The sequence below is a fragment of the Agelaius phoeniceus genome, chromosome 4 (genome assembly GCF_051311805.1).
Source record: "Agelaius phoeniceus isolate bAgePho1 chromosome 4, bAgePho1.hap1, whole genome shotgun sequence".
Classification (NCBI taxonomy): Eukaryota; Metazoa; Chordata; class Aves; order Passeriformes; family Icteridae; genus Agelaius; species Agelaius phoeniceus.
This window is the reverse complement of record NC_135268.1, coordinates 11,863,316-11,886,646: the sequence shown is the minus strand read 5'-3', so window position 1 is coordinate 11,886,646 and position 23,331 is coordinate 11,863,316. Positions and strand designations below refer to the sequence as shown.

General features: G+C 45.3%; 2 protein-coding genes across 10 annotated transcripts in view; both read right to left on the bottom strand.

The window, feature by feature from the left end:
* Positions 1–467: 467 nt before the first annotated feature.
* On the bottom strand, positions 468–5,664 carry COX18 (cytochrome c oxidase assembly factor COX18). 3 transcript variants are annotated; one of them, XM_054633280.2, is made up of 6 exons: positions 4,458–5,664; positions 3,238–3,338; positions 2,864–3,027; positions 1,896–2,008; positions 1,463–1,573; positions 468–779 (listed from the first exon to the last, which is right to left on the bottom strand). In XM_054633280.2, the coding sequence occupies exons 1-6, from the start codon at positions 4,878–4,880 to the stop codon at positions 597–599; spliced, it is 1,095 nt and encodes a 364-aa protein (XP_054489255.2). In that variant the 5' UTR covers positions 4,881–5,664; the 3' UTR covers positions 468–596. The 3 variants fall into 3 exon arrangements, with proteins under 3 accessions (XP_054489255.2, XP_077032922.1, XP_054489256.1); XM_077176807.1 differs by having other exon boundaries at positions 3,238–3,342; positions 4,630–5,023; XM_054633281.2 differs by having other exon boundaries at positions 3,238–3,342; positions 4,458–4,596.
* A 760-nt stretch (positions 5,665–6,424) lies between these two features.
* Positions 6,425–23,331, bottom strand: part of ANKRD17 (ankyrin repeat domain 17) — a 68,765-nt gene continuing 51,858 nt past the window's right edge. For 3 of the 7 annotated variants that reach the window (XM_054633267.2, XM_054633274.2, XM_054633272.2), the window contains 19 exons: positions 21,496–21,644; positions 20,286–20,397; positions 20,013–20,158; positions 18,867–19,009; positions 18,217–18,430; positions 17,689–17,864; positions 17,280–17,442; positions 16,447–16,542; positions 16,136–16,252; positions 15,446–15,656; positions 14,805–15,252; positions 14,564–14,719; positions 14,213–14,362; positions 12,079–13,730; positions 10,933–11,130; positions 10,101–10,349; positions 8,170–8,345; positions 7,915–8,079; positions 6,425–7,019 (listed from right to left, as the gene is read on the bottom strand). In XM_054633267.2, coding sequence (XP_054489242.2) covers positions 6,960–7,019; positions 7,915–8,079; positions 8,170–8,345; positions 10,101–10,349; positions 10,933–11,130; positions 12,079–13,730; positions 14,213–14,362; positions 14,564–14,719; positions 14,805–15,252; positions 15,446–15,656; positions 16,136–16,252; positions 16,447–16,542; positions 17,280–17,442; positions 17,689–17,864; positions 18,217–18,430; positions 18,867–19,009; positions 20,013–20,158; positions 20,286–20,397; positions 21,496–21,644 — 4,781 coding nt within the window. In that variant the 3' untranslated portion in view covers positions 6,425–6,959. The remainder of the gene's footprint in view (positions 7,020–7,914; positions 8,080–8,169; positions 8,346–10,100; positions 10,350–10,932; positions 11,131–12,078; positions 13,731–14,212; positions 14,363–14,563; positions 14,720–14,804; positions 15,253–15,445; positions 15,657–16,135; positions 16,253–16,446; positions 16,543–17,279; positions 17,443–17,688; positions 17,865–18,216; positions 18,431–18,866; positions 19,010–20,012; positions 20,159–20,285; positions 20,398–21,495; positions 21,645–23,331) is intronic. The other 4 variants (XM_054633269.2, XM_054633276.2, XM_054633268.2 and 1 more) reach the window with 3 other exon arrangements.

Sequence of the window (23,331 nt, the reverse complement as noted above, 5' to 3'; positions counted from 1 at the left end):
GTGAGACTCCTAACAGTGAAAACAGTGGAAGACCTCAGTGAAACATCCCTACAGGTAAAGTGCAGTGTTGTGAGTCCAATGACATCTGCACTTTTTCTTCTAAACTGTTGGTTTTAGTCAGCCCTATCTGTCAAGTTCCACTAGGTTATCACAACAACTCAAATAAATGTTTACAAGTCTGCATTAAAAATTTCTGCTTCTGAATTTTTGTTAGTTTACATCACAGTAGTAGCTTGGAATCTTGAAAAAAGTTAAGGTAAATAATTAATTCATGATCATTTTAACAAAAAAAACCCAAACCTTTTCGCCTTTAGGATTTAAGATTATAAGAGAGGCACTGTACATGAGTCTCAGCTTTATTTAACACTCACTTGGCCAATTTCTTATGATAATTCAGGAGACCAACCTGGATTTCTGGACTACTGCAGCTACAAAAGGACTCCCTTGAAACAAAGCTTACCAGTAAAGACACATTTTTGCTGACCAATCCTTCCTCGTGGCCAGCCAGCATTTTATTTGGAAAATAAATATACAGCAAATAAGTACATCTCACTAGAACAGCATGAATTCACTGCTGATGCAGCTCCTCCTGGAGCTCAGAGGTGCTGTTTCCTGAAGCTGTACTTGGTGGCCAAGGCAGCCAGCATGTCCCTGTAGGGCGTGTCCGAGTGGGACGGGGTCCTGGGGATGCGGCACAGGCGGCGGAAGGCAGGAGAGCGCAGCAGGAGGTTGTGGGACAGCCCCACCAGGCTCGAGGACAGCCAGTACAGCGCCATGGACTGCAATAACACAAGCACACGTCAGCTCCCTGGAGGCAAGCAAAGCACCAGCTTCAGGCAGCTCCTCCTGAACCACAGCTGTGGGCTACTCCCAGGGATTGATTAAAATAACTCACCTAAACCACTCCTCCTGCTCTCATCTGCAATAATGGCTTCCATGTGAAATGTAACTGTCTGTCTCTGCACTCCTCTGGGGAAAAGTGCCATCTACACTGACACTTGACAGCTCTTAAAATAATTCATATTAAGCTTCCTTCAATTTCTGTGTTTGAAACTATAATTGAGCCAAACAACCAGACACTTTATTTTTACTAAGAACACTCTGCAGTAGAAAACCTGGTAAAAATGATAAGCGTTTGAAGAAAGGAAGATGTGGAAAATTTCCTAATTTAAGAACTACACTGGTTTCCAGTGAACAAATATTCGCCTGTGTGTCTTGACAAAAAGCTTTCCTCTCCTTTTGCAGGCTACATGGACATTAACACCTTTCAAGTTTGCAAAGTCTTCCTCCTTGAACAAAAACATCCCAAAGGCAACGAGATTTAAGCATACACACAGAATATGTGACTTTTCTTAAGCACACAGCAGCAGAGACATGAAACACGTGAGGCCTTTGGGCTGTCCTTGAAGCACCAGAACAGCCCAGGCACAGGTGACATCCCAAAGGTCACCTGGGTACTTACAGAAGGCACTGTGGCAGCAATAGGGATCATCACCACGGACACCGCACGGAAGAAGTTGGTGACAAGCCTCTGGATCCGTGAAATTGGCATTTTTGTTTGGGAAGCAAAGATCTGAAAGGGGAGAAACTCACAGTTACAAACAAACTCTTTTTGAAATGGCTGTAGTGAGGATTAACACCCAGAAATCTCATCAGAGCAGCATTCTAAAAGAAACTGCAGTCAAGACTAATATTACTGAAGCTCAAATAGATCTGAGACATGTCCCATCCGACCTGGAGGCCTCTGAACTAAAACACCTAACACATTAAAATACACAGAGCAAAGAGATTGTGTTTCACTTCTGCCCAGTGCATTTGAAGCAGTGATAATCTGCAGCCACCTTTACGTGTTAGCCCTCTGCAGTCACTGCTGCTCGTTTATCCCACCAACATACCTCCACCACCAGCAAATTCACCAGCCCCAGGAACACTGGCAAAATCCATGTGGAATCAGGTGTTGTGAGGTCTGTGAACCACAGTGCTCCTCCCGAGGAAAACTGTTCTTGCACTACAGGGAAAAAATTGAAGAAAATACAGAACTCAGTATAATTTGCTGTCTCAAGTGAGCCAGAACTGTACCATATGTTAAATCAGAGACCAAAGTTTCTAGGTATGTTTTATCCACATGGTAAGTACAATTAAAGCCGAAATCTTTGGTCTAACGCTCTACTACCAATATAAGTAAGAAAAGTGAGAGATACAAGCTGAGATCTGGCTTAGCTCATGACAGCCACAGACAGGTAAATCTGCAATAAAAAATACTTCAATCTCAAATACTTTACAAGTCAGTGAGGAAATAGGAATGCAGTAACCTACAGCGTTTATTTCCTGATTTTGAGAAAATTATATTCTTCTTAGTAGCTGTATAACTAGCCATATCTTTGCTTAAAAGAACAAAGTATAAACTCTTGTCTAAAAAATCAGTATATTTCTTTTTAAATTTAAAAGACTCTTACACATTCACCTTGTCTACAGTATTTCACATGGAAAGAGAATGGAAAGAGAAGAAAAACAGATTAACAGTGAGTGTAGTGTGGCACGTGTAATAGGATTTGCTAAACAGGATTGTCAGACTACATTAAGTTTAGAACTAATTTCAAATATTTATTACTTATTATTGATATTAATTAATTAATTAAGTTTAAACTATATTAGGTTTAAAACCTGAGTAGCTGACTGATTTTTATATCAGCTTGTACACCAAGCTTGGGACATTGGGCTCTTTAACCAACAAGGTGCCTGTGAAGGCAGCAAGTGGATAAGAGGTGACAGTGAGAGAAGATTTGTGTCCAGGTACAGCACCTATTTGTGGGACAACACCCTTTTTCTGACCCCAAAACCCTCCACAAGTGCATTTCCCCACCTTCAGAGCCCAGGGCACCGATGCTGCAGTTGCGCAGAGCCAGGGACACGCACACCCACATGGGCACCTGCACCCACAGCAGCAGGGTGGCCTTGAAGGGGTGGCAGTTGTCCCGGATGTACAGCTCCGTGACAATCCTCCGCATGTTCCGGGCAAAGTGGGACCTTTGGGAGAGGAAAGCACAAGTCTGAGCTTTGACATGGACAATGGCTGAAAGGCAACAGAATAAATAAATAAATCACAGGCGGGGAAAGAAAATCTAAGCTGTGGGCCGCGGCAGAACCTTGCTGCCATAACGCTGTTTGTGGGATCTTCCTTCCTGCCACACCCCACTCCAGAATGGATTCAGGAGGTGTGGGCAATCCCCCTCATACCTGGCCACCTTTTCAGACCACCCCAGCTGCTTTCCACGCACTGAAACTTCATAGCGAAGGCGCTGGGCAAGCTCCTTAATCTCAGGCTGCAGGTTTTCCAGCTAGCTAAAGAAAAGGAGAACTGGTTGGGCACAGTGGCAGGTAACACTCCCTCCCTCCCTCACCTCTGTTGTTACTTATCCCTAGTAACTCGACTCCTGAACAAGTATTAGACTTATTAATTATCACGGTAAAATTTAATATCTGTACAGGAATTAATACATATTAATAAAGTACAGGAATTAATACACATTGCCACTGTAAAATTCAATACCTCAATGGGTATTACACAAATTAATCACTTTCTATGGTTTAATACCAGCACAGGCATCAAACGTATTCGTTACCACTGTAATTTAACACTTGTAGGGGTAGGAAACACCTGTGAGGGAAAAGGCATCTTGTTAATGGCTCGCTCAACATCAGTAAACACCTTTCATCCTTAAACAAAATAACCACGCGAAGATAACAGTGACAAGTAATTGCAGTAACAATCAAAGATACTCTCTTACTACTGCATGAAATGAAGACAGAATTTTAATCTTTTTAGATTTTATACTTTTTAAAGAAGAAAGTGATTTATATTACAGCTGAAACCAGGGCAATTCTTAACAAGCATCTTTTTGCCTACATTCAGGACTTGTAATCAGCTACTCCACTTAAGAAGACCCAGCTGTAATGGCACTTCAATGTTAAAAAAACCCCAAACCGACAATTAAAAAAACTAATAATAACATACAAATATAAATATATAATAATAGAAAATACATATATGTTTAAGAAAAATCTTAAATTAACAAACCAAAACCACTACAATATAATAGAATGTATTATTTACAATATACTGTACGTAGTTTACAAATATATTGTGTTACATATGATAAAATACGTAAATTGTATATATATATAAATAAAATGAAGAATAATAAATTAAAGGCCATGAGGACACAACTCGGCAGTGAACAAAGTCACCACCCACAGCATAAGAGACCTTACTACATGAGAGTGCAACACACGCTCACTTCTACAACCAAAAAAAGCACAAACCGTAAAAATTCGTTAAAAAAAAATCCCAAACGAACGCCCCCAAACCCGCTGCAATAAAGGAATTGCGATGTTCATTCCACGGCCCCCTCAGCCCCTCCACCGGTCCTTCCCTCAGAGCCCCCCAGCGCTCGCACCTTAGCCAGCAGCCGCCCCTGCTGCGCGGCCAGCGGCAGGGTCACGGCGGTGCGCAGCAAGGCGGCCCCGCCGGCGATGGCGGCCCAGCAGGGCAGCCCGGTGGCCTCCTGCAGTGCCGCCAGCCCGCCCTCGGCCCAGTGCACGGGCGGGGACCGCGCCGCCCACTCGTACCAGCCCTCGGTGCCGCCGTGTCCGCCCGGCCCCGCTCCCGCCGCCGCCAGAGCAGCCAGGGCCGGCGGGGTCCGCACGCCCGCCCGCGCGAGCCGCCACATGCCGACTGGCTCCGCCCCCTCCGCCGCAGCGCATGCGCCGCCCCGCCCCGCCCCTTGGCGGCTGAGGGCACGGGGAGGGCGGCGCCTCACGGCGTGCCCTGCGCTGGGTCGGAACCCGGCTGCCCCGGGCCGGGACACCTCCCGCCACATCACAGAGTGTGTGCTGACTTGGAAAGGAAACACGGAGTCCAACAGCTGGCACTGCACCGGGCATCCCCAGGGATCACACCGTAGGACTGGCAGTGTTGTCCAAACCGGCTTTGAGCCCTGCCGGGGTTGGGCCACTGTCTCACCCCTCTTCCAGTAAATACTTTCTCCCAATAGCTAGTCTAAATTTTTCCACTGTACCCATTGCTTGTGGGCGTATCACTGCAGTTCCTGACAGGAGTCCCTCTTGGGCCACTTCAGATACTGGAAAGCTGCGGTGAGGAGCTCACACAACCTTCCCTTCTGCAGGCTGAACAGCCCGAACTCTCTCAGCCTGATTATATTCTACAGTAATTAATCATAACCAAACACTTCATCATTCCACATGAGGAATGTTCTTCCCAGCCAGGTTCTGACCCATCTCCTTATCCCTTTCTGTGGCAAGGAGAGGTCAAAACATCCCTTAGACCATGCACTGCACTGTGTTCTCTTCCTGTTCTAACCCTGGTCTGCTCCCTTCCCCCAAATAAACAGCACCTGCCCGCTCCCAAAAGAGTGCATTGCTTGGTTTACTGGACAAACAAAAAGCATTACACTGTGGGGAAAAAAACCCCAAAACTATCTGGAAATAAAAATGGTCCAATTCCCTCCACCCAGGATCTCCTGTACCCAGCCCACTGCCACAGTGGTGGCATCAGGCCTGTTACTGCCCCAGGCATGGATGTAACTCCCAGGTCAACAAAATACTCTGGAATTCATGGTGCTAATAAATACTGAGCACTATTTCTCAGTAGGATTAATAATTAGTAACCCTAAACAGCACTAAAGCCTGCCGCAAATGACTGCAGCAGCAGAGGGGAAGGGCACTCACCCACACCCTGATAAGGTGTGAAATGGAGTTTCTTTTTCCAAGCAGTTCCTCACTCTGGGATCCATTTTGCTAGCACCAGATCTTCACAGGATGTATTTCAGGAGATCAGACTGCTGGGAAAAGGAACTTGCTTTTATTCAGAGCAGCACCTAAGGACAGGTATACAGCCTTGGGTATGCCAAAGGTTTGGGGACACCTCAAATACCACAATAGTTAAAAGGCAGTAGTTTCTGTGGCCAGCTGAGGTGTTTGCTTGGTTTTCTAAGGAGGAACGATAATAAAACCATATAATACTTCTTAAATCTGAGCAGTAGATCTCCTTTGAGTGCTCTCTAAGGGAGCTGTACAGGGATCCTCACTGGATCTGGGTCACTTCTCCCCAGCCCGGCCTCACAGGACCCACCCTCCTTCATCTCCTGCTACCTCTGCCCACAGGTGACAGATCCGAACAATGTACACGGGAATTCCCACTTGGACTCTTCCAAATAAACCTACATGGGCCTGATTCTGGAAGAGACCTGCCTCTGGAGCCTTCAGCAAGGAAGCTCTCCTCAAATGTCAAACAAAGAATGTATGTTTTCTCAAAAAAATCCAACACACATTTGGAAAAGGCCCTCTGATAATGCCTGGGGTGTTTTTCTTTTTATCACTTATTTAAATTACACAAGTAGAAAAGTTATGCTTATTAATAGTTTAATGTATGAAGGAAACATCCAGATTTCTGAATATGAAGGTACATATCTCACATTAATTTAAGTCTACATAAAGTAGAGCCTCTATAACTGACATATTGAAATTTACTTTCTGCTTAGCCATTTGTTATGTAAACAATTGTACATTTATTTGCCATTCTAAAACTTCAGGATCAAGTTTACATAATTTTGCTAAATTTCTGTGTTTGCTCAGAAGCAGTTTACAGTACTAAAACCAACCAGCCAAAGAACAGCTTCAACAGAAAGTTATGTCAAAAAAAAAAAAAAAAGAGGAGAAAAGGAAAGAAGAAAGTCTAACTAAGTTGAAACATATGATGGTGGGGAATGGGTGGTCACAATGTTCACAGAAAAAGGTCAGTTAGTAAGTTCTTCTGCAAAAAGCCTACACACTTCAGTCAAGCACATCAGTAGAATGATCTGGGAGCACATAAACTGTTTCTGCCAATTGTGGTTTCCTCTGCAAAAAAAGGAATCTCAAGGCCAGCACGTTGATCCCACTCAGCCCAGTTGGTTCATATGCACACTGTTCATGTGAGGTGTCCAGGTTCCAGTCCACACCTGCAAGAGAAACCCAGGTTAGCACCGTGCTTTGGGCTGCTCCAGGAGGGCACAGCTCACAGGGGCTGCAGGGTCACACTTCTGGCCAGGACCATGAACAGGGCTCTGGGGGTGCAGCAAATGATTGCTCAGCCCAGCTCCCAAATCCCTCCACATTCAGAGCAAGGGATGTGCACTCTTCTTGACCCTAAGTTCAGACAAACAACAAATTGATTCCTGCCACCTTATCTTCCCCTAACAATTTCAGCTCTGGGGAATCCCAGGTCTAACCCAGTAAAGCTTTCTTTGGGGGACAAAGTTTCCTCATGAAACCAGAAATCACCTTGCAAGGATGAGAAGCCACCTCAGAGCAATACCTAAACTGTGGCCAAATCCCCTCTCCTTCATACCGATGGCCTAGCAGAGCTGGGAGTGCTCCCCACAGCTTGAATCATTCCCAAGCGAATTCAGCCCAGAAACATCTTTATTTAGTAACACTGTAACAGGGATCACTGTCCAATTAAACACAATCACAGGATACAATCTAACCAGAGCTACTGATGTTCCATTATAGTATTAGTTCCTGAGTAAGAACAAGAGGTTTAGGGGAATTAATCCCTCTGCCTAAATTATATTCAGTGGACAAGCCAGGCAAGATCAGAGCAGCAAAGAGCTACTTACTCCCTTCCTTGGGGTGCTCCTAATGCAGTCACAACATCCTCAACTACAGAGCCCAACAGCAGCACTGTTGCTGTGTGCCCTTCTTGGGAAGGGAAAGCTCAACTAACAGCACATAAACTGGCTTTTCATATGAAACTTTGCCCCAAGACTTGTCTTCCCAAATGTCTAACTACACAGACAAGAATCATTATACATTTTGAGTGAAATACACAGTGCAAAAAAGTGGAGCAATTACCGTCTGAGGCCCATTGTTTTCTGTGGAATTAGAAACCATCTTTATCAGCGAGTTCCAAGATGGGTCAGCAGCATGAGGCCCGTTAAAGATGGGGCCTCCAGTACCATCTGTGATGGGGGCTACAGGAGGAATTATGGCATTCCCATACACAGAAAAAGGCATTCCCTGGGGGGAAGGAAAGGAACAGTCACAGGATGATTTAATGAATGCCGCTGCATGGCCAGCAGGATAGAAAGGAGCCAAGGAGGTCATTACCCCAACTTTTGGGAAGTCCATGTATCCTGCAGGGACGGGCTGATGGAATGTACCGGAAGGCGCTACGATGCCCGCGCTGTCTCTCTCCATGGCTTGGTGCGAGAAGACGCCTGGGTCGGACATGGGCCTGTGGATCATGTGGCTGCCCATGCCGCTGTGACACCAGTCCACTTTGTCTGCCAGCAGCACAGAGACACGGCGTTAGCCACGGCACCCCTGCCCCTGCCAGCCCACAGAGCTCAGCCCCCACCCACTCCACAGTGCAGGAGCACATGGCATGGATGGACGGATGGACGGACGGATGGACAGCACCAGGAGTACCACCTGCAGGGCCAGGAGCCCTGAGCCGCTGCCAGGAGTTTGGGACAGTTACCTGCAACCAGAGCGCTGCCCCTGCAACTTTCCTCCATTTCAACAGCAAAGCTGGAATTTGGGCTAACTCTCCCTCCTCCAAAAACCTCAGATCCTCCAAAAACCTCAATTCCTCGTGCCTTTGGTGCTGTGGAGAGGGTATGTACACTATGAAGACTATTTGCTCTACTTCACTACCATTCTTCCATTAATTACTTCGTATTCTAACGGACACAGAAGGATCTGCGCAAACCAAAACCAGGAAAGGACCAGCTGCAGATATGTGCTCATGTCCTTATTCTGTGAATTCAGAGGCAGCTTGGTATTGGTGCTACAGTTAAAACTCCAGACATTCAAAAAATCCAATTTTCAAAACAAAACATTAAAAAAATATTATTTGGAGAAGGGGTACAGAAACATTTCTGAGGCACTCCAATACTCAAGTAGAGAAGAGCCAATCCCAATGTGAACTGAAAATCACAATGTTGAAGTCATTGACCAAAGCAGAAAGAAAGCAGCATCCCAAAAGCCAAGAGAGGTACAAAAGACAACTTTCACAGCTACACAAGGCAAATAAATAGTGAATTTCTAAAGCTTTATCTGGGAAAAGACCATCAGTGAAGTAAAAAAAGAGTTTGTATTTGGGGAAAAATTCCAGCACAGTCAGTCAATTAAAACCTTCAGCTGTCTGGATTCAGTCAAGGAGCAGAACAGATTGCTCTGAACGGTGGAGCAGTTCCAGTCCTTGCAGGTTTTCCAGAGCAGATTGGATAAAGCCTTGAGCAATACAGGCAGAACTCATGGCAAACCCTATTTTGTGCAGGAGGCTCACAGGACATCCAGAGGTCCAATCCAACACAGCCTCAATATTCATACCCCCCATCCCAAGCAAAAAAAACCCTAAAGAAATTAAAAATAAAACTTCCCACAAAAAAACCCCAATTAATATGGGAAAAGTTAATCAGTCTCCCAGAAATTGCATCCAAGACTCCTGACAGGTTTAGTAAGAAAAGCTGTAAGATCACTAACTGAAATTGTTAATAAAATCAAAAATACTAGATTCTATGTGACTCCAGGAGAGCCAAGAGCCTTGTGCTAGTAGAAGGCGGATGGCTGAAAAGAATAAAGGAAACGCAAATGTGGAATTTTATCACTTTATAAAAGCACCATCCTCAGCACAAAAAGTTCTACCTTAGCTACAAATTAAATATTAACTCCTACCATACAAACAACCTCTTCATCAACAAGAAACTCCAGACAGTTATCTTGTGACACCTCCATTTCCCCTCTTCCTCAATTCAATGTTCCTCACTGTGCTCATGCCTGGAAGGCCTGTTTTTATTTTTCCTGCTCCTACTTGGGAGTACCAAATCTTCATAGCCAGGACATTTCAGAACCCCCAAGGGCTTCAGAAACCTTGTTAAAACAATTAAGTGGACAGGAAGGCTAAGAAAAGTCCTTGTTCCAAAGCCTTTGGAAAGAACATTTCTGTGTTTTCAGGCACTCACTTTGGCATGCTCCTGTGCTGAAGACAAACACAATGGTGTGATCAACTCAAGTGCACCTATAACACCACATACCTTGACTGCCACCTATACCTTCGAAGGACCAGATCCCACTGTGGCCCACCGGAGCAGCCAAGTTGCTCCCAATTACAGAAGGAGTCGACGTTCCAGTTTGTCTAATGCGTGCAGACCGTTCAGTCCCAATGGGAACAGGAACTTTTCTGTCCTGAGAAACGTTACTGGGCTTTTCTGATCCCAAGGACACTGCTGAAGGGGTGGGAGAGGGTGCTCGTACTCCAGAGGACACGGACTGAGCAGGAGATTCTGCAAGGAGAGCAACAGGAGCATTTAGTGATGGCAGCCAGACCCCACAAACCTGCCCTCCATGTCCAGCTACTGACAAGGGGAGCTGGTTAATGCCACATTCATCCACCTCAGGATCATTTTATTTCCAGAGCACAGAGATATTCACCACCATATAGCCCCTTATATAAAACACTTATCATGCCCTGGTAGCTCAGCCACTGGAGGACACACACCACAAAACCTTAACTAAGCATCACTGCCTATCAGAAACAGAGGATTTGATGATTATATCCTGAACCAGAGCTCAAATAAGCCCACATAAACCTGCCTTTGTTGTGTTTGTTTTTTCTTTTTCTTTTTGATTTGTTCCCTGGGGTTTATCATTGTTTTTGCCAATAAAACAGATTAACACGTTCCCTAAATTAGCCAGCACTCCACAGCTTGTTTTCTGTCCAAAAAATTCCTAACTGCAGGGGCCAGAGGTAGAGGAGGAACCAGAACCTGCCCTAAGGATTTTATCCTGGAACTCCTTATACAGTTCTGCCAGACAATTTTATTTATACAGCAGGTTCTCAGCAGCTCCCTGCTGACCAGAACTCACCATTTGATGCTGATGAACATGGAGGCAATAAACTAAGAGGGGAAAAATGCTGTCTGTTGAAATTAGCAGCTGCAGGCGCGCCGCCCAGAGGTGTCCCGGGCGCGTAGATCTGCCCTCCCGACAGGTTCGAGGCAAAGGTCCCCAGGTGTGTAGAAGAAGGTGTTACAGAAGCATAGGGAGAATCCATACTGACAATACCTACGAGAGAAAGTGGGCACAAGTGACTCCCACAACTCCAACACTCCAGCAAGAGGTCCCTGGTAGCATGGAAATAGAAAACTTTTATCCAATCCATCTTTAGGGGCATGTGTTACAATTTTCCAAAGGCAACTGGAGCATTAAGCTTCACACTCCACAAGTCTGTTCAGTGTGTGGCAGTTGTGCTGCACACCTAAATTGAGAACGATATCCCAAATAGAAGAATTACTGCTCCCTTCATGTCCTCTTCAATGAAGAAAGGGAAAAATAAAATCTTAGGGATCTAAGACTTATGCATTTCTGTATCTTAGGGGCAGATATAGAATACAGGGCCCTAGTAAAAATGCTGACTAGCACATCAAGGTGAAAAAATGAAAACACCATCATATTCACAAAATAGGAAAGAAAGTGCTACTCTATCTCTCAATCTATTAGCACCTCAGTGCTCCTACAAAAACAGGCAGAGATGGTCCAAACTATCTCTGTACTTTCTGGAAGCTCTGTAACAGGTTCTGTGACAACCTCTTGGCTTCTGTTTTGGGGAGAAAGCAAAACGTCTTACTAAAAAATGCAGGCAGTCAAGGAAATTACATTTTTTGGATCAAATTTAGTAATTAAGAGAAGACACCTCCTGTAAGTTACAAGCTCACTTTTTTACCACCCTAGCCCTTGGAAGATGCTGCACATTTTTCTGCAGCCTCAGGACAAGGTATCACAAACTGGAACAGTCACTATCTGGTAGGGAAGGGGGGTGGAAATAAGAGTGTTTTATCATCTCATTTACTGGGAGAGGAACAGACTGGAATGGCAAAAACCCTCTTATATCAAGCCCATCAACTGCCAAACAGTTACTAGATTTGACAGGGCACTTAAAATGAACTCCACTTGACTTAAACAACACAAGAATGAACTGTATTACTATGGAATGGACACAAGCCAGAGGCTTACCTGAGGGACTTGGAGCTGGCCTCTGTAACGGTGGTCTAAAACCCGGGGCTTTGGAAGTATCAGACTGATGTAACGGATCTGAATTTGGCAAAAACGAGGACTTAGCTGAGAGCATGGACTCCGGTGTTGTCTGAGAGGAAACAACGGAGCCGCCCCAGAAGGCATGAGCAGACGTGGGGCTGTTCTCGAACAACGTACTAAAGGGCCCGAAAGGCAGGGTAGCACTGAAGTTGTTCCCCATGGGCTTGTTCGCCGCGTGGGCCGAATTCTGAGAAGCACTTTGTGTACTTAAGGTAGAAGGAAGCTGCACTGAAGAAGGAACGCTGTGGGGCCTTTTGATGTGGTTAACGTTGAGGACTGCGACGGGGGAGTTCTGCACGGGAGCTGGATTCTTGGGGACGCTGCCGGCGCTGTGGACAGGCGGTCTGATGGCTGGGGTTTCCATCTTGGCTGCGGGCTGAGCTGAGCCCATGGCTGGCTGGGACACGGGGTAGGTCATGGGAGCGCCGCTCGCACCGACTGCCGGAGTGGATGAGCTCGTCGCCGCTAAACTCGGAGGCACGACCATGCGAGGATCTGGTGCGGGAACCTGAGGTTGCTGGAGAGGGGGCCTGGCCTCTGGCAGAGGAGCTCCCGGGGGCTGCTGATGAGCAGGATGCACGGAGGAGCTGCCGGTCCCGGGATTGGGCTGCCTGTTGCCAGTCGAGCTGCCTGCATCCACGGCGGGCGGGCTCCCCGCGTCCGGCTCGGACGGAGGCGCGCCTTTGTTGGGAGAGGCGGCCGTGGCGCAGTCAGGAGGACTGCTCCTGGAGACGCCCGCCGGCTGCGCGGGAGGAGAGGGAGATGAGGGGGAGGATGCGGGGTAGTGTTCTTTGGCAGTAGGAGTCGGATACGTGGTGTTGGTGGGCGCCGTGCTCGTGTTGCTCGCCGTGGTCGTCACGGTGGTGGTGGTGGCATTGGACGTCTTCACCACGGTGACAAACAGCTGCCTCCTCACCGAGGGGGAGCTCGGGTTGCCGCTCGCCGAAGATCCAGGCACAGTAGAAGCCACCGAAGTCGTCGTGGCCGTGGGGCTCGTCGTCATAGAACTCGCTGCGTTGGCCTGAGCGCCGCCGCCGCTCTGGCTGCTGTGGCGAGGCACCATGTGAGGTTTGGGCGAGTTGGTTGCGCGGGCGGGGCTCAGTGGCCTGACGGGGAATGGGCCCCACGTGGACTGGGCCGGCGGGAAGGTGCCTCCGAAGTGCGTCATGGGCAGCCGCGGGGGACGGATCTGCTGGAACGTCTGAGCGGCCAGGAGCGCGTGTGCAAACTGCGGAGGAGGATACGCCAGCGGGAGGGAGACCTGGAAACCGGGCCGCACGTTGTTCACGGGGTTCTTGATGCTCTTGTGAGTGGATGCCGAGGAGATTGCAGGCACGGTGAGCGCGGAGGCCGTCTGAGATGTCGACGAAGCAGCTACGGTGGTCACTTTGATGCCCACGAGAGAACTGTTAGCAGCTGTAGTGGTGGCAGGTGTTGAGGACCCTATTTTTGAATTTACAGTTGAGCTTTTCAAACGGTTCTTTGGAATAAGTTCATCGATTTCCTTGTCTGGATCCTTAATCAGAGCATTGATCAACTGCGTGGCCTGTCTGGTTGATTCTGTGCCACCCCTACAGAAAGGAAGGACAGGGAAAAGTGCATCCAAAGCATTTACACACATTATACCCAAAGCCCTCCCACACAGGATCCAGCCTGTCTTCTATCACCCTAACACAAACAGGAAAATAACTCTCTGTTCAAAAATTGAGCCTAGCACAGTCCTGCTGCAGACAATTACTCAAGAAATTCAAGTTTAATACTCCAAATCCCCAAAAAATCAAATGGTTAAAATATTTGCTTCCCTAAATATTCTTTCATATTTCACCATGTATTAACGAGCCCAAACACAGAATCCCAACGTTTATTTTCTCACAAGCTGTCTTGTGTACCTGCTGGTGCTTGTACTGTTTCCCCACTCCTTTCATCTTCCCTGCTTTCAAGGGATCTTCCAAGGAACAACCAGATCAAGCCTTTAATTTTCCTATGCAGACCAACTTTCTAAAAGGAGAAAATACCCACAGGACAGAGCCAATGCAGGATCCTGCTCACCCACCTTATGGTGATGATTCGGTCTCCAGTTTTATCCTTCTGTTTGTCAATGTCTATGTGTGCTCCCGTGCACTCCCGGATCGCGTTGATGTTACACCCTCCTCTGCCAATAACTCTGGAAATCACAGTTGATGGGACAGAAACCTTCTTGGATCTACACAAAAAGAGAAACAGTATTAAGTAGGAAACACTTGCAGAGCAACAAGCTGTGGGCAAGCTGGTCAAAAGAACACTGTATTTTCTAATTCAACTTAGGCAGCAGCAGCTCAAACCCACTAAGAAGGTCGTTCAGTAACTCCAAGGAAGGCCACACAAAGACAGCACCAAAGGGAATTAGGGGAATTATTTTGCTTACCTTCTCACAACTTCCTTCCAGCCTTCTTCCCTTTTCTGACCACGTTTAGGACTAGCAATGGTTAGCTTTCCATTTGGAGAAGAAAGGGGAGAAGGAGCGGATTTTGTGCAAGTAGACAAGGAATTACTTGTCACTTCATTAATAACTTCAGACAACCTGCAAAAGAAATTAAATGCTACCATTATGTGGGGGAGAAAAAAAGGATGACTTGCACTTTGCATTTGTGGTCACATGAACTCACTTGATGGATGACTTGCCAGGCACTGCTTTCCTCTCATCCTTTGGACAAGTGACGAGCACCGACGGTTGCTTTTTGTTGCTCTGTGTGTTGGTGACAGCTGTGGAGGAATGATTGTCACTCTTGTGGCTGCTGTTGCTATTGCTGCTCTCATCGCTGCAGCTGGAGATCCTCATATTGTCACTGTCACCACTCTCACTAGTGCTGCTGCTCTTGGATTCCCCATTCACCTTCTCAGGCTGGCTATAGGAAATGGGAAGCTGATCATCAAATATAATCTGAACGTTATCAGGGGTTACTTTGTTTTTCCTGTTTTTCCTCTTTGAGCTTGTGGTGGTGATGGTGTTATTCCTCTTCCCATGAGAGCCTGCTAACGTTGTCCAGGTTGCAGATATACCTATGGTGGTGGTGGTGGTAGCACTGGGAGGCTCCATTGGGACCTCGGGATCATCTGATACAAGAGGAAAGAAAAAGCAGGAGTAACTTAACTGGTTTGAGGAAACCTGAGTGTTTTGCTTTCCAAATCACGCCTGTCCTATCAAAAAACTTTAGGACTAACTTTTTTGCAAAGCTCCAAGAAACACCCAAAACCGTTGACTATGAGACATCCATAAATCTATTACAGATGTCATACCAGCTCATACCGAATTTCATTCTTTTCTTGGAATAATTGCAGTAATCACCTTCAGCTTTTAACTTCTCCTTCTCCTGAGCAGCTTGGAGTTCGAAATTCTCTTTATTTTTTGCTTCTATTTCTTCTAGTTTTCGCCTTTGTTCTTCTTTTTTCTTCCTCCTTTTCTCTTTTCTCTTCTCTCTTTTGGCAGCCAGAGCCAGTCTCCTGCTTTCTTCCCTTAACTACAAGTTAAGCACATGGAACAGCATTACAAGATGTCCCATGCATTTCAAGAAATCCAAATGCTTTTATTTCCTTTGATTTTTCTGTTTTATTTCTACTACAGTACCATGGTTTTTAGTAAATTAGTTAATTCTTTTACTATTTAGGACACCAAATTTGGTTTAGACCTAAAATCCATATGAGTGTGACTAGAAAATGCCACATTCATTTTTTTTTTTGACAAATCACATTCAGAAATCCTTCTTTTAGTACAGAGGAAATAGTTATATTGGCATTTCCTGATCCAATGTCTCAGGATAACAGCAAAGTCCAAAGATGACCTGAACAGCAAGATGCTCAGCTCTGGACACTCCAATTATGGTCATTACACACACTCCTGTACCCCAATAACTACTTTTACTGACCTTATCATCTTGAAGGAACATGAAATAGGAATTTTAAGAGAGAAATATTCCCAGCTGCAACTCTTTGCACTTGCCTTCTCCAAGTCCAGTTCCTCTAGAAGAATGCTTGCATTTTTGTTGGCCTCTGCAGCCTGCCTATCTTTGGCTTGAACAATTGACTCCATGCACAGGTGGCACTTCTTCAGCATCTCCTGAAATGACAAAGTGCATTGAGAACAAAGTGCCAGTGTTCTCATTTCCTGCTGCTTTTCCCGAAAAATTCCAATGGGACTCGTGCTGTGGCTGAAAGCTGGTGGCCAGTGAGCTGAAGAGAGGTCAGATCACTGTTTCTGAGACTGAGACACAGTACTGTTCCTTGTCAAGTGTTTCCTTGCCCCCAGCTTACCTTATCAGTGATGGTTGCAATGTATCTCATGCACTCTGAGTCTGAGGGGAACTGGTTCACCTCTTTCACCAGGTAACGCACCACTTTCACATGGCCCTGCAAAACATAGTGCAAGGACAGCCCTTTCCATCAGACCAGCTGCCTCTGGCTTACTGAGAAACACTTCAGCCCAGCACTCCTTGCAAAATATTAATTTCCAACTCCTCACCACATGAAACTCTCAATGCTTTTTCTGAGATCTTTCTCACCTTCTGAACTAGTGAGGCACATTTCCGCCATCAGAGAAGGCAAGTAATGACCTCTCATCAGGCTGCCCTTACTCCAGAAGTACTTGAAAAACTTCTGCCTTTTTAGGGCAGTTTTCAGATGCCCATCTCTAACAGCTTAACAGCTACAGGCTTCTACAGTCATCTGCAATTTTTCCAGTACTGCAACACCTCAACTACACTCCCTTACTAACAGAAATCATCTGTAGACTCAAATCAGGCTGAACTGCACTTTTTTTGACGAAAGTCCTCACCCTCTCTTGCTTAAGGAACCAATCCTATTTCCCCCCACTTCTATCACACAGAAACACTGCAAATTTCACCACTCACACACACCAAAACCAGAGTCACTACATTGCCTATAAAGCAAATTGCAATTAGAATTGAACACAGGCATTACACAGGTGACACATGTACCTGTTTCTGAAGCTTCAATGCCAAATATTCAAATTAACTGAGATACATTATTAAATATGTAGTTTCTGTCAGTATGTTCTATTTCTAACAGCTATGTAGGGATGAACAGGCCAATGCTAGCTAAGAGCCAAGCTGAACTCCACCACCTACCTTTCGGAAGGCTGCCATGAGAGGAGTTATTTTCCTGTTATCAGCTGCATCCACGTCAGCTCCAGCCTGGACCAGCAGCTGGACCACATCAAGATGCCCCCCATTTGCTGCCAGCCACAGGGGAGTATTACCCTTCTTGTTCCGCACATCGATGTGAGCTCCCCTACAAACCAAACACATGCCATCAAAACCCTGCATTTAGTCAACAGGAAGCATTCTGACCCCAAAAAGAACTTCATTTGAGTCCTTGGGATAAATTAAATTATGTGATAGCAATCAACAGACACACAGAACCTTTCCCATTTCCTGACCCCCTGCTGGCTATTTGGAAATACGATTGTACATGGGGACAATGGAGCCTAAACACAGCCAGGTTTCCCTTGAAGCTACTCACATACCAATACCATACCTGCTAATGAGGAGCTCACAGAACTTGTAGTGCCCCTTGTCTGCTGCAATGGTTAAAGCTGTGTCTCTGGATGAAGGGACTGGGGGAGCGTTGACATCTGCACCTTTGTCCAGCAGGACCCTGCCCACCTCTGCGTATCCCCCAGAGGCTGCTTCCATCAATGGAGTGAGACCAGTCTGGGACAAGCAGACAGAAGCCATTAGTGGGGGGAGAGTGGCTTACCCGAAACACTGTTTATCTGACTCACAAACACCATGGGTTACTGTCCTTATGCTTGTAAGCACCACAAGATGAATCAACACTCATTTGAAGAAACACATTTTTTGATGAGCTTTGCAACCACCAAAATCTTACCCCTTAAATGCAGCCATTTTTTTTCTATATGATATCTGGTTCAGTTCAGTTAACTGGACTGGAGAACTGAACTAGAGAAGTTGACTTGCACAAAGGCAAGAAAATCAGATACCAATGCAGACACCATTACAAGCACCTCCTTTCTGGAGCCCCCTCCAGCTGTTTGCTCTTTACCTTGGCTCTGTGCTCCACGTTAGCTTTTCTATCAAGCAGCAGGCTGACCACCTCAGTTCTTCCCTGGAAACAAGCCAGCGTCAGAGCTGTATTCCTGTTGGTCTCAATCTGGGCGTTTATATCAGAGCCCATGTCCAGTAACAGCTTGACAGCAGCAGTGTGCCCATTCATGGCTGCCAGCATCAAGGGAGAAATGCCCAATTTGCTACCAGTTCTGAAAGAGAAGAAAGGAAGAACCACAACTGTTTTAAAGGTCATTTCAGAAATGTGACTATAATAAACTAATGGAGGCAGAGAATTCACACACTGAAAAATCAGCTGCATACCAACTTCTACTGAACCTACAAATGGTTCTCCACAGCAAGTATGGTTTAGGACAAGAGTTTCTACTTTAGAGACTCCACTTTTACTTTCTGATGGCTTCAAATTGAAGGGCATCTCTTATGAGGTGTGCTTATGACTTATAGCCTGTGCTTGGCCCTTTCCTTGTACCCCTGCAGCTCACACCTGAGATGTTTTCTACCTCCCAACAGATGCAAAAGCATGGCATAAATGCACATACACAGAAAACTACACAGGGAAAACACACACACTTTCCTCACATAACTCACAACCAAGCACACGAGATAAGGGCTGTGAAGGGAACTTGCCTGGAATTGATTTCTGCCCCAGCATTCAGCAGAATCTTGATAATGTTCACGTAGCCACCCGAGGCGGCGAGGCTCAGAGGTGTGTAATCAGACACATTCCTGTGCTCCTTGTTTGCCCCTCGAGCTAGCAGCAACTCCACCACCTGCAGTGTTTCAACACACAAGATCTGGTTTGCTCCCAAACTTGCAACAAATCTAGCCAACACAAATGCTTTTTAGACCTAAATGTTCTGTTGGAAGATGTCAATGCTAAGACAGGCGCTTTAATCAGTTGCTTTGCTATACCCCTTGCCTTCATGAGGCCACACCTGTGTCCCCAAAGCCACTGTAAAACTTTCTTTAAAAAAAAAAATCTATCATGGCTGCTCATGAATCTACCAAATTCAACAGCAGAGTAAGAAAAAGCAGATCTCCTCATGATTATTTCAGCCATCTTTAAAGCGTGCCAGACCCAGAGATTTAGTTTCAATATGGAGTACAAAGTACTCCTGCTTTTTGTCCTCTCCTGCAGAGGACATGACCAGAAACTGAACTGTCTAGCAACTTAAAATCACAGTGTACACTGAGGTGAAAACCCATGGTGTCACTTCCAGTGCAATATTACATTTGCTTCACTTTCAGGTTTTAAGCATTAAAAAAGTTTAGATCAGACCTGCACAATTCTCAATCAGAATGTTTTCCCATGAAATCACAGAACAAATACACTGTCAAACCCAAAATTTGGGCAGGAAGGTGTTCTGACATCATCTCTGCCACCCAAAGCCCAGCTTTTTCCAATTTCTTCCTTCAAAAACTATAATGCTCATATATGTAACCCATTTGTGTCTAACTCCTGATTCTCAGCAAGAATACTCATGATAGCGTTTACTTTCATATCTACATTTAATTATGCTGATAAAAGTCCCATAATGGGGCACTAATGACTGCATTCATGAGGACACCTGCACAGCACCAGTCCGGTTATCAAAAGAGAAAAAGAGTCTAGATGAGACATGTGGTAATGTGTAAATTGGAAAATGTGAAGCTCTTTGCACATTTTTTAAACACACATCCTGTCTGACTCTATCTTTTCTGGAAGATTCTTGTACTGTACTGACACAGTATGTCATTCACACACTGCATCTCAAGATGAAAGGTTTACTTCACCTCTTGCCTCCCTCCTGAACAAGCCAAAGACAAGGGAGTGTCCTTGGTTCTCTCAGACTGGGCTTCAATATCAGCTCCATTATCCAGTAAGATTTCCACAACCCCCACATGGCCAGCTGTAGCAGCCAAAATGAGCGGAGTAAACCCTGAAACAGAAAACATGACACGAGTTACAGCACCAGAAGAGCAAGCCTGAAGGTTTACTGGGAATTTATTTAGTGGGACACACAGGCAAAGCAGACAGGGTTCATACTGCCATGGTGAGACACCCACCCTTCTTGTCCCTGTGCTCAATGTTAGCTCCTCTCTCCAGCAGGGTTTGTACCAGCTCTTCATGGCCACCAGCACAAGCCAGCGTCAAGGCTGTGTCATGGTTACTCTCAGTCTAAACCAAACAGACATAAACACAAGATAAATACTTGCTTTTTCAAGTACAGCCCCGTTATAGCCAAAACATAACTGTACCCATGCCAAAGGAAAAGCTTCCATAAGCTAAGAGCGTGTTTATGGATGCCCCCCTTAACAGCTGTGTGCAAGTTCATGACAGGATTCTACCTCTCAAGGCAGCTCTGCTGGGAGGTTTAAGAAGAAATCCTGACAAGAACTGAGATTCTTCAAGAACTGAGCTCTCATCTGTGCTCTGCTAACCAGATTAACTTCTTTACCACTGCTTGACTGTGACCTTTACATGGTATAATGAAGGTAAGAATTCTGTCTTTAATGCTTGGCACTCCAGCCAAAGGCTTTATCAGGGCACAATCCAAGCCAAGTGCCACAAGCAACTAAATAGCAAGGGCTGAGTTTCCAGAACTTTCTCTCCTTTTCTCCCCAATGATCTCATGCCTTTGCTCTGCTCCATGCTGCCCATTCTCAGTCATGTTATGTATAGCCCAGAGCTGTGCATAGATATATGCCAGTTAGTATGTGTATGCTTTTTGCTGATGGCTAGCTAGCTCCAAGTCAAAATAAAGTTGCCTTTTTAACAGTTATTTTCATACAGAAAAGCCTTTCCCTTAGTGGAAACGAGAGCTTGAATTATTTCCTCTTGCTAAAAAAAAAAAAAAAAATCACAGCAATTATTACTTTCAAGACTTGCATACATCCATGATCTCTGGCAAACAACTTGGAAGCACAACCAAAAACTCTGTGTGCAATGCTTTAAGGATTATTTTTGTCTTAGGATACCAGGCCAGAAAACATTTAATTTCTGTCAGTAGGCAACTCTGCTGTTTCTCATAATGCCACTGACAACAAAGGAATAAGAAATGCAAGTGTTTAGTCATTCAGAGACCTTTTTTTTGTTCAGTGTGAGCAGAGAGGAAAGTGGGTTGTGACTCTCAGGGGCGTTGCTCTGCCTTTCCAAAAGCAGCAAATCCAGTCCCCAGAGCCAAATCCATTATACAGCAGAGCTGTTTGCCACCAGTGAATTATTCAGGATGCAGGAAAAAGCAGCTTGGTGAATCTGTGGGAGTGGCAGGCTCACCTGGGCATCGATGTCTATAGCAGGGTAGATGGGCAGCATAGCTGAAGGAGAAATGATGGGACTCGGAGTCGGTGTCTGAGGTTGGGACACTGAGGTTGCAATGCTGTGGGTAGGAGTGTTTGACATTGCAGATGCTCTTCCACTCACTGCTGTTGGACAGAAGAACCACACTAAGTCAAAGCAAAACACTTCCCAATGTAATGTGACAATAAAGGGACAGCGGGATGAATTCCCACCAACAGATGGAACTCCTCAAAAACTGTTGTTTTCCACAAATATATGTATTCCACACATTGAGCTCAACCTTTGATCCTTTAACTCTCAGAATTTGAACTATGAAAAAGGTTTACTGCATTCAATCAAAGAAAGAGTTAAGTATGAGACTGACATGTATTCTAAAAGCCCACCAAAAGTTTTTTGGTTTTTTTTAAACCCAAAGATCTTTCCTACAACAAATCAGCCCTAATTTGGACCTGGAGCTCCATACCTTTGGAAGCAGGGCTGCAGACCAAGTCCAACCAACGGGTACCTATGCAATTTTTCTTAAAGCAGTTTAAATGTTTTCATGTAGAAGTCTGTTCAGCCTTCACCCCCACCCCTCCATAAACATAACAAAAAAGCAACAGGGCAGGATGCTCACATGGCAGAATTTGCTGAAACCAGAGAAGTGGAAGCTTTGGAACAGCAGGCTGCAGAGAGTTTGGTCCAGGTGTTAGGTAAGCAAAGGTAACACCAGTGACAGGGATAACAGTGTATGGACACGACACAGATAGCACCGACTGCCATGCTTCCCAAGGTTCATTCTGTGCATGGCATGTTCAGGAGTACACAGCAAACCTCAACACCCTTTTTCCTACTTTTCCTCAGAAGAACTCACTGTTTTTTCCCTGTCACTTCTCCAGTGTTTCTCCAGCTGCTTCTCAGGTGTAACAGCAAAGAAGAAGGTGAAGCACCACACACTTCTGTCCAGCTGACAAAAGCACTATAAACTGCAAAATGGAACAGTTTCCAACTGATGCCACAAAACCTGTATCCTAACAGGCCCAGTTGTGTGCTCCCACCTCTGCAAGGCAGCTGTATTTTACACCCAGAACTAATTTAATTTCTGGACTTCCTACACAAAATTTCCTACCAAAGTCAGAATTCAGAATTCCAAGCCCCTTGATCTAGATCTTTGAGTGCCTTTTGAAAAGTTATCTCACAAATCACACTAGGTATGGATTAAAATTAACATACTGAAGATGTGCCAAAATGTTTTGACATAAGGTCAAAAACTGCACGTGTTTTAAACAGCTTCTAAGAATTCCTGCTCAAATCCCAAAACGGAGACTGGGAAGCATCTTCACTATTACAGGAGACATTAGTAAATTCTCAGGCAAAAAAAAAAAATCAAGTCAGTTAAGAAGGTCTCAGTTCAGATAAAGTCTACTTTTTACATTTGTAGCGAGGGGAGAAGAAACAACAAAAACCCCCAATTACTGCCCCCCTCACCCCCAAAATACAAAACAAACCAACCCAAAAAAAGAAAGACGTGCTCCAGCAATAATTCACAAATTTAGTTCAGATACCTACAGCACAGTTCACTGGACACAATATCCACTTTTATGGGTAATCACTTTGATAATATTTATTTCAACATCACCTGCGTGGAGTTCAAATTTCTAATGAACATGCCAAGGGTGATTAGAACAGAATTTTTATGGCGCCCAACCTAAAATATTCAAAGTTTTCAATAACCCAAAAGGTTTTCAGAGCAGTCTGGAGCACTGAGAGGAGTAACCAACTTGATTCTACATGCTAAACACACTGACACAAATATTTATCTCTGCACTCTGA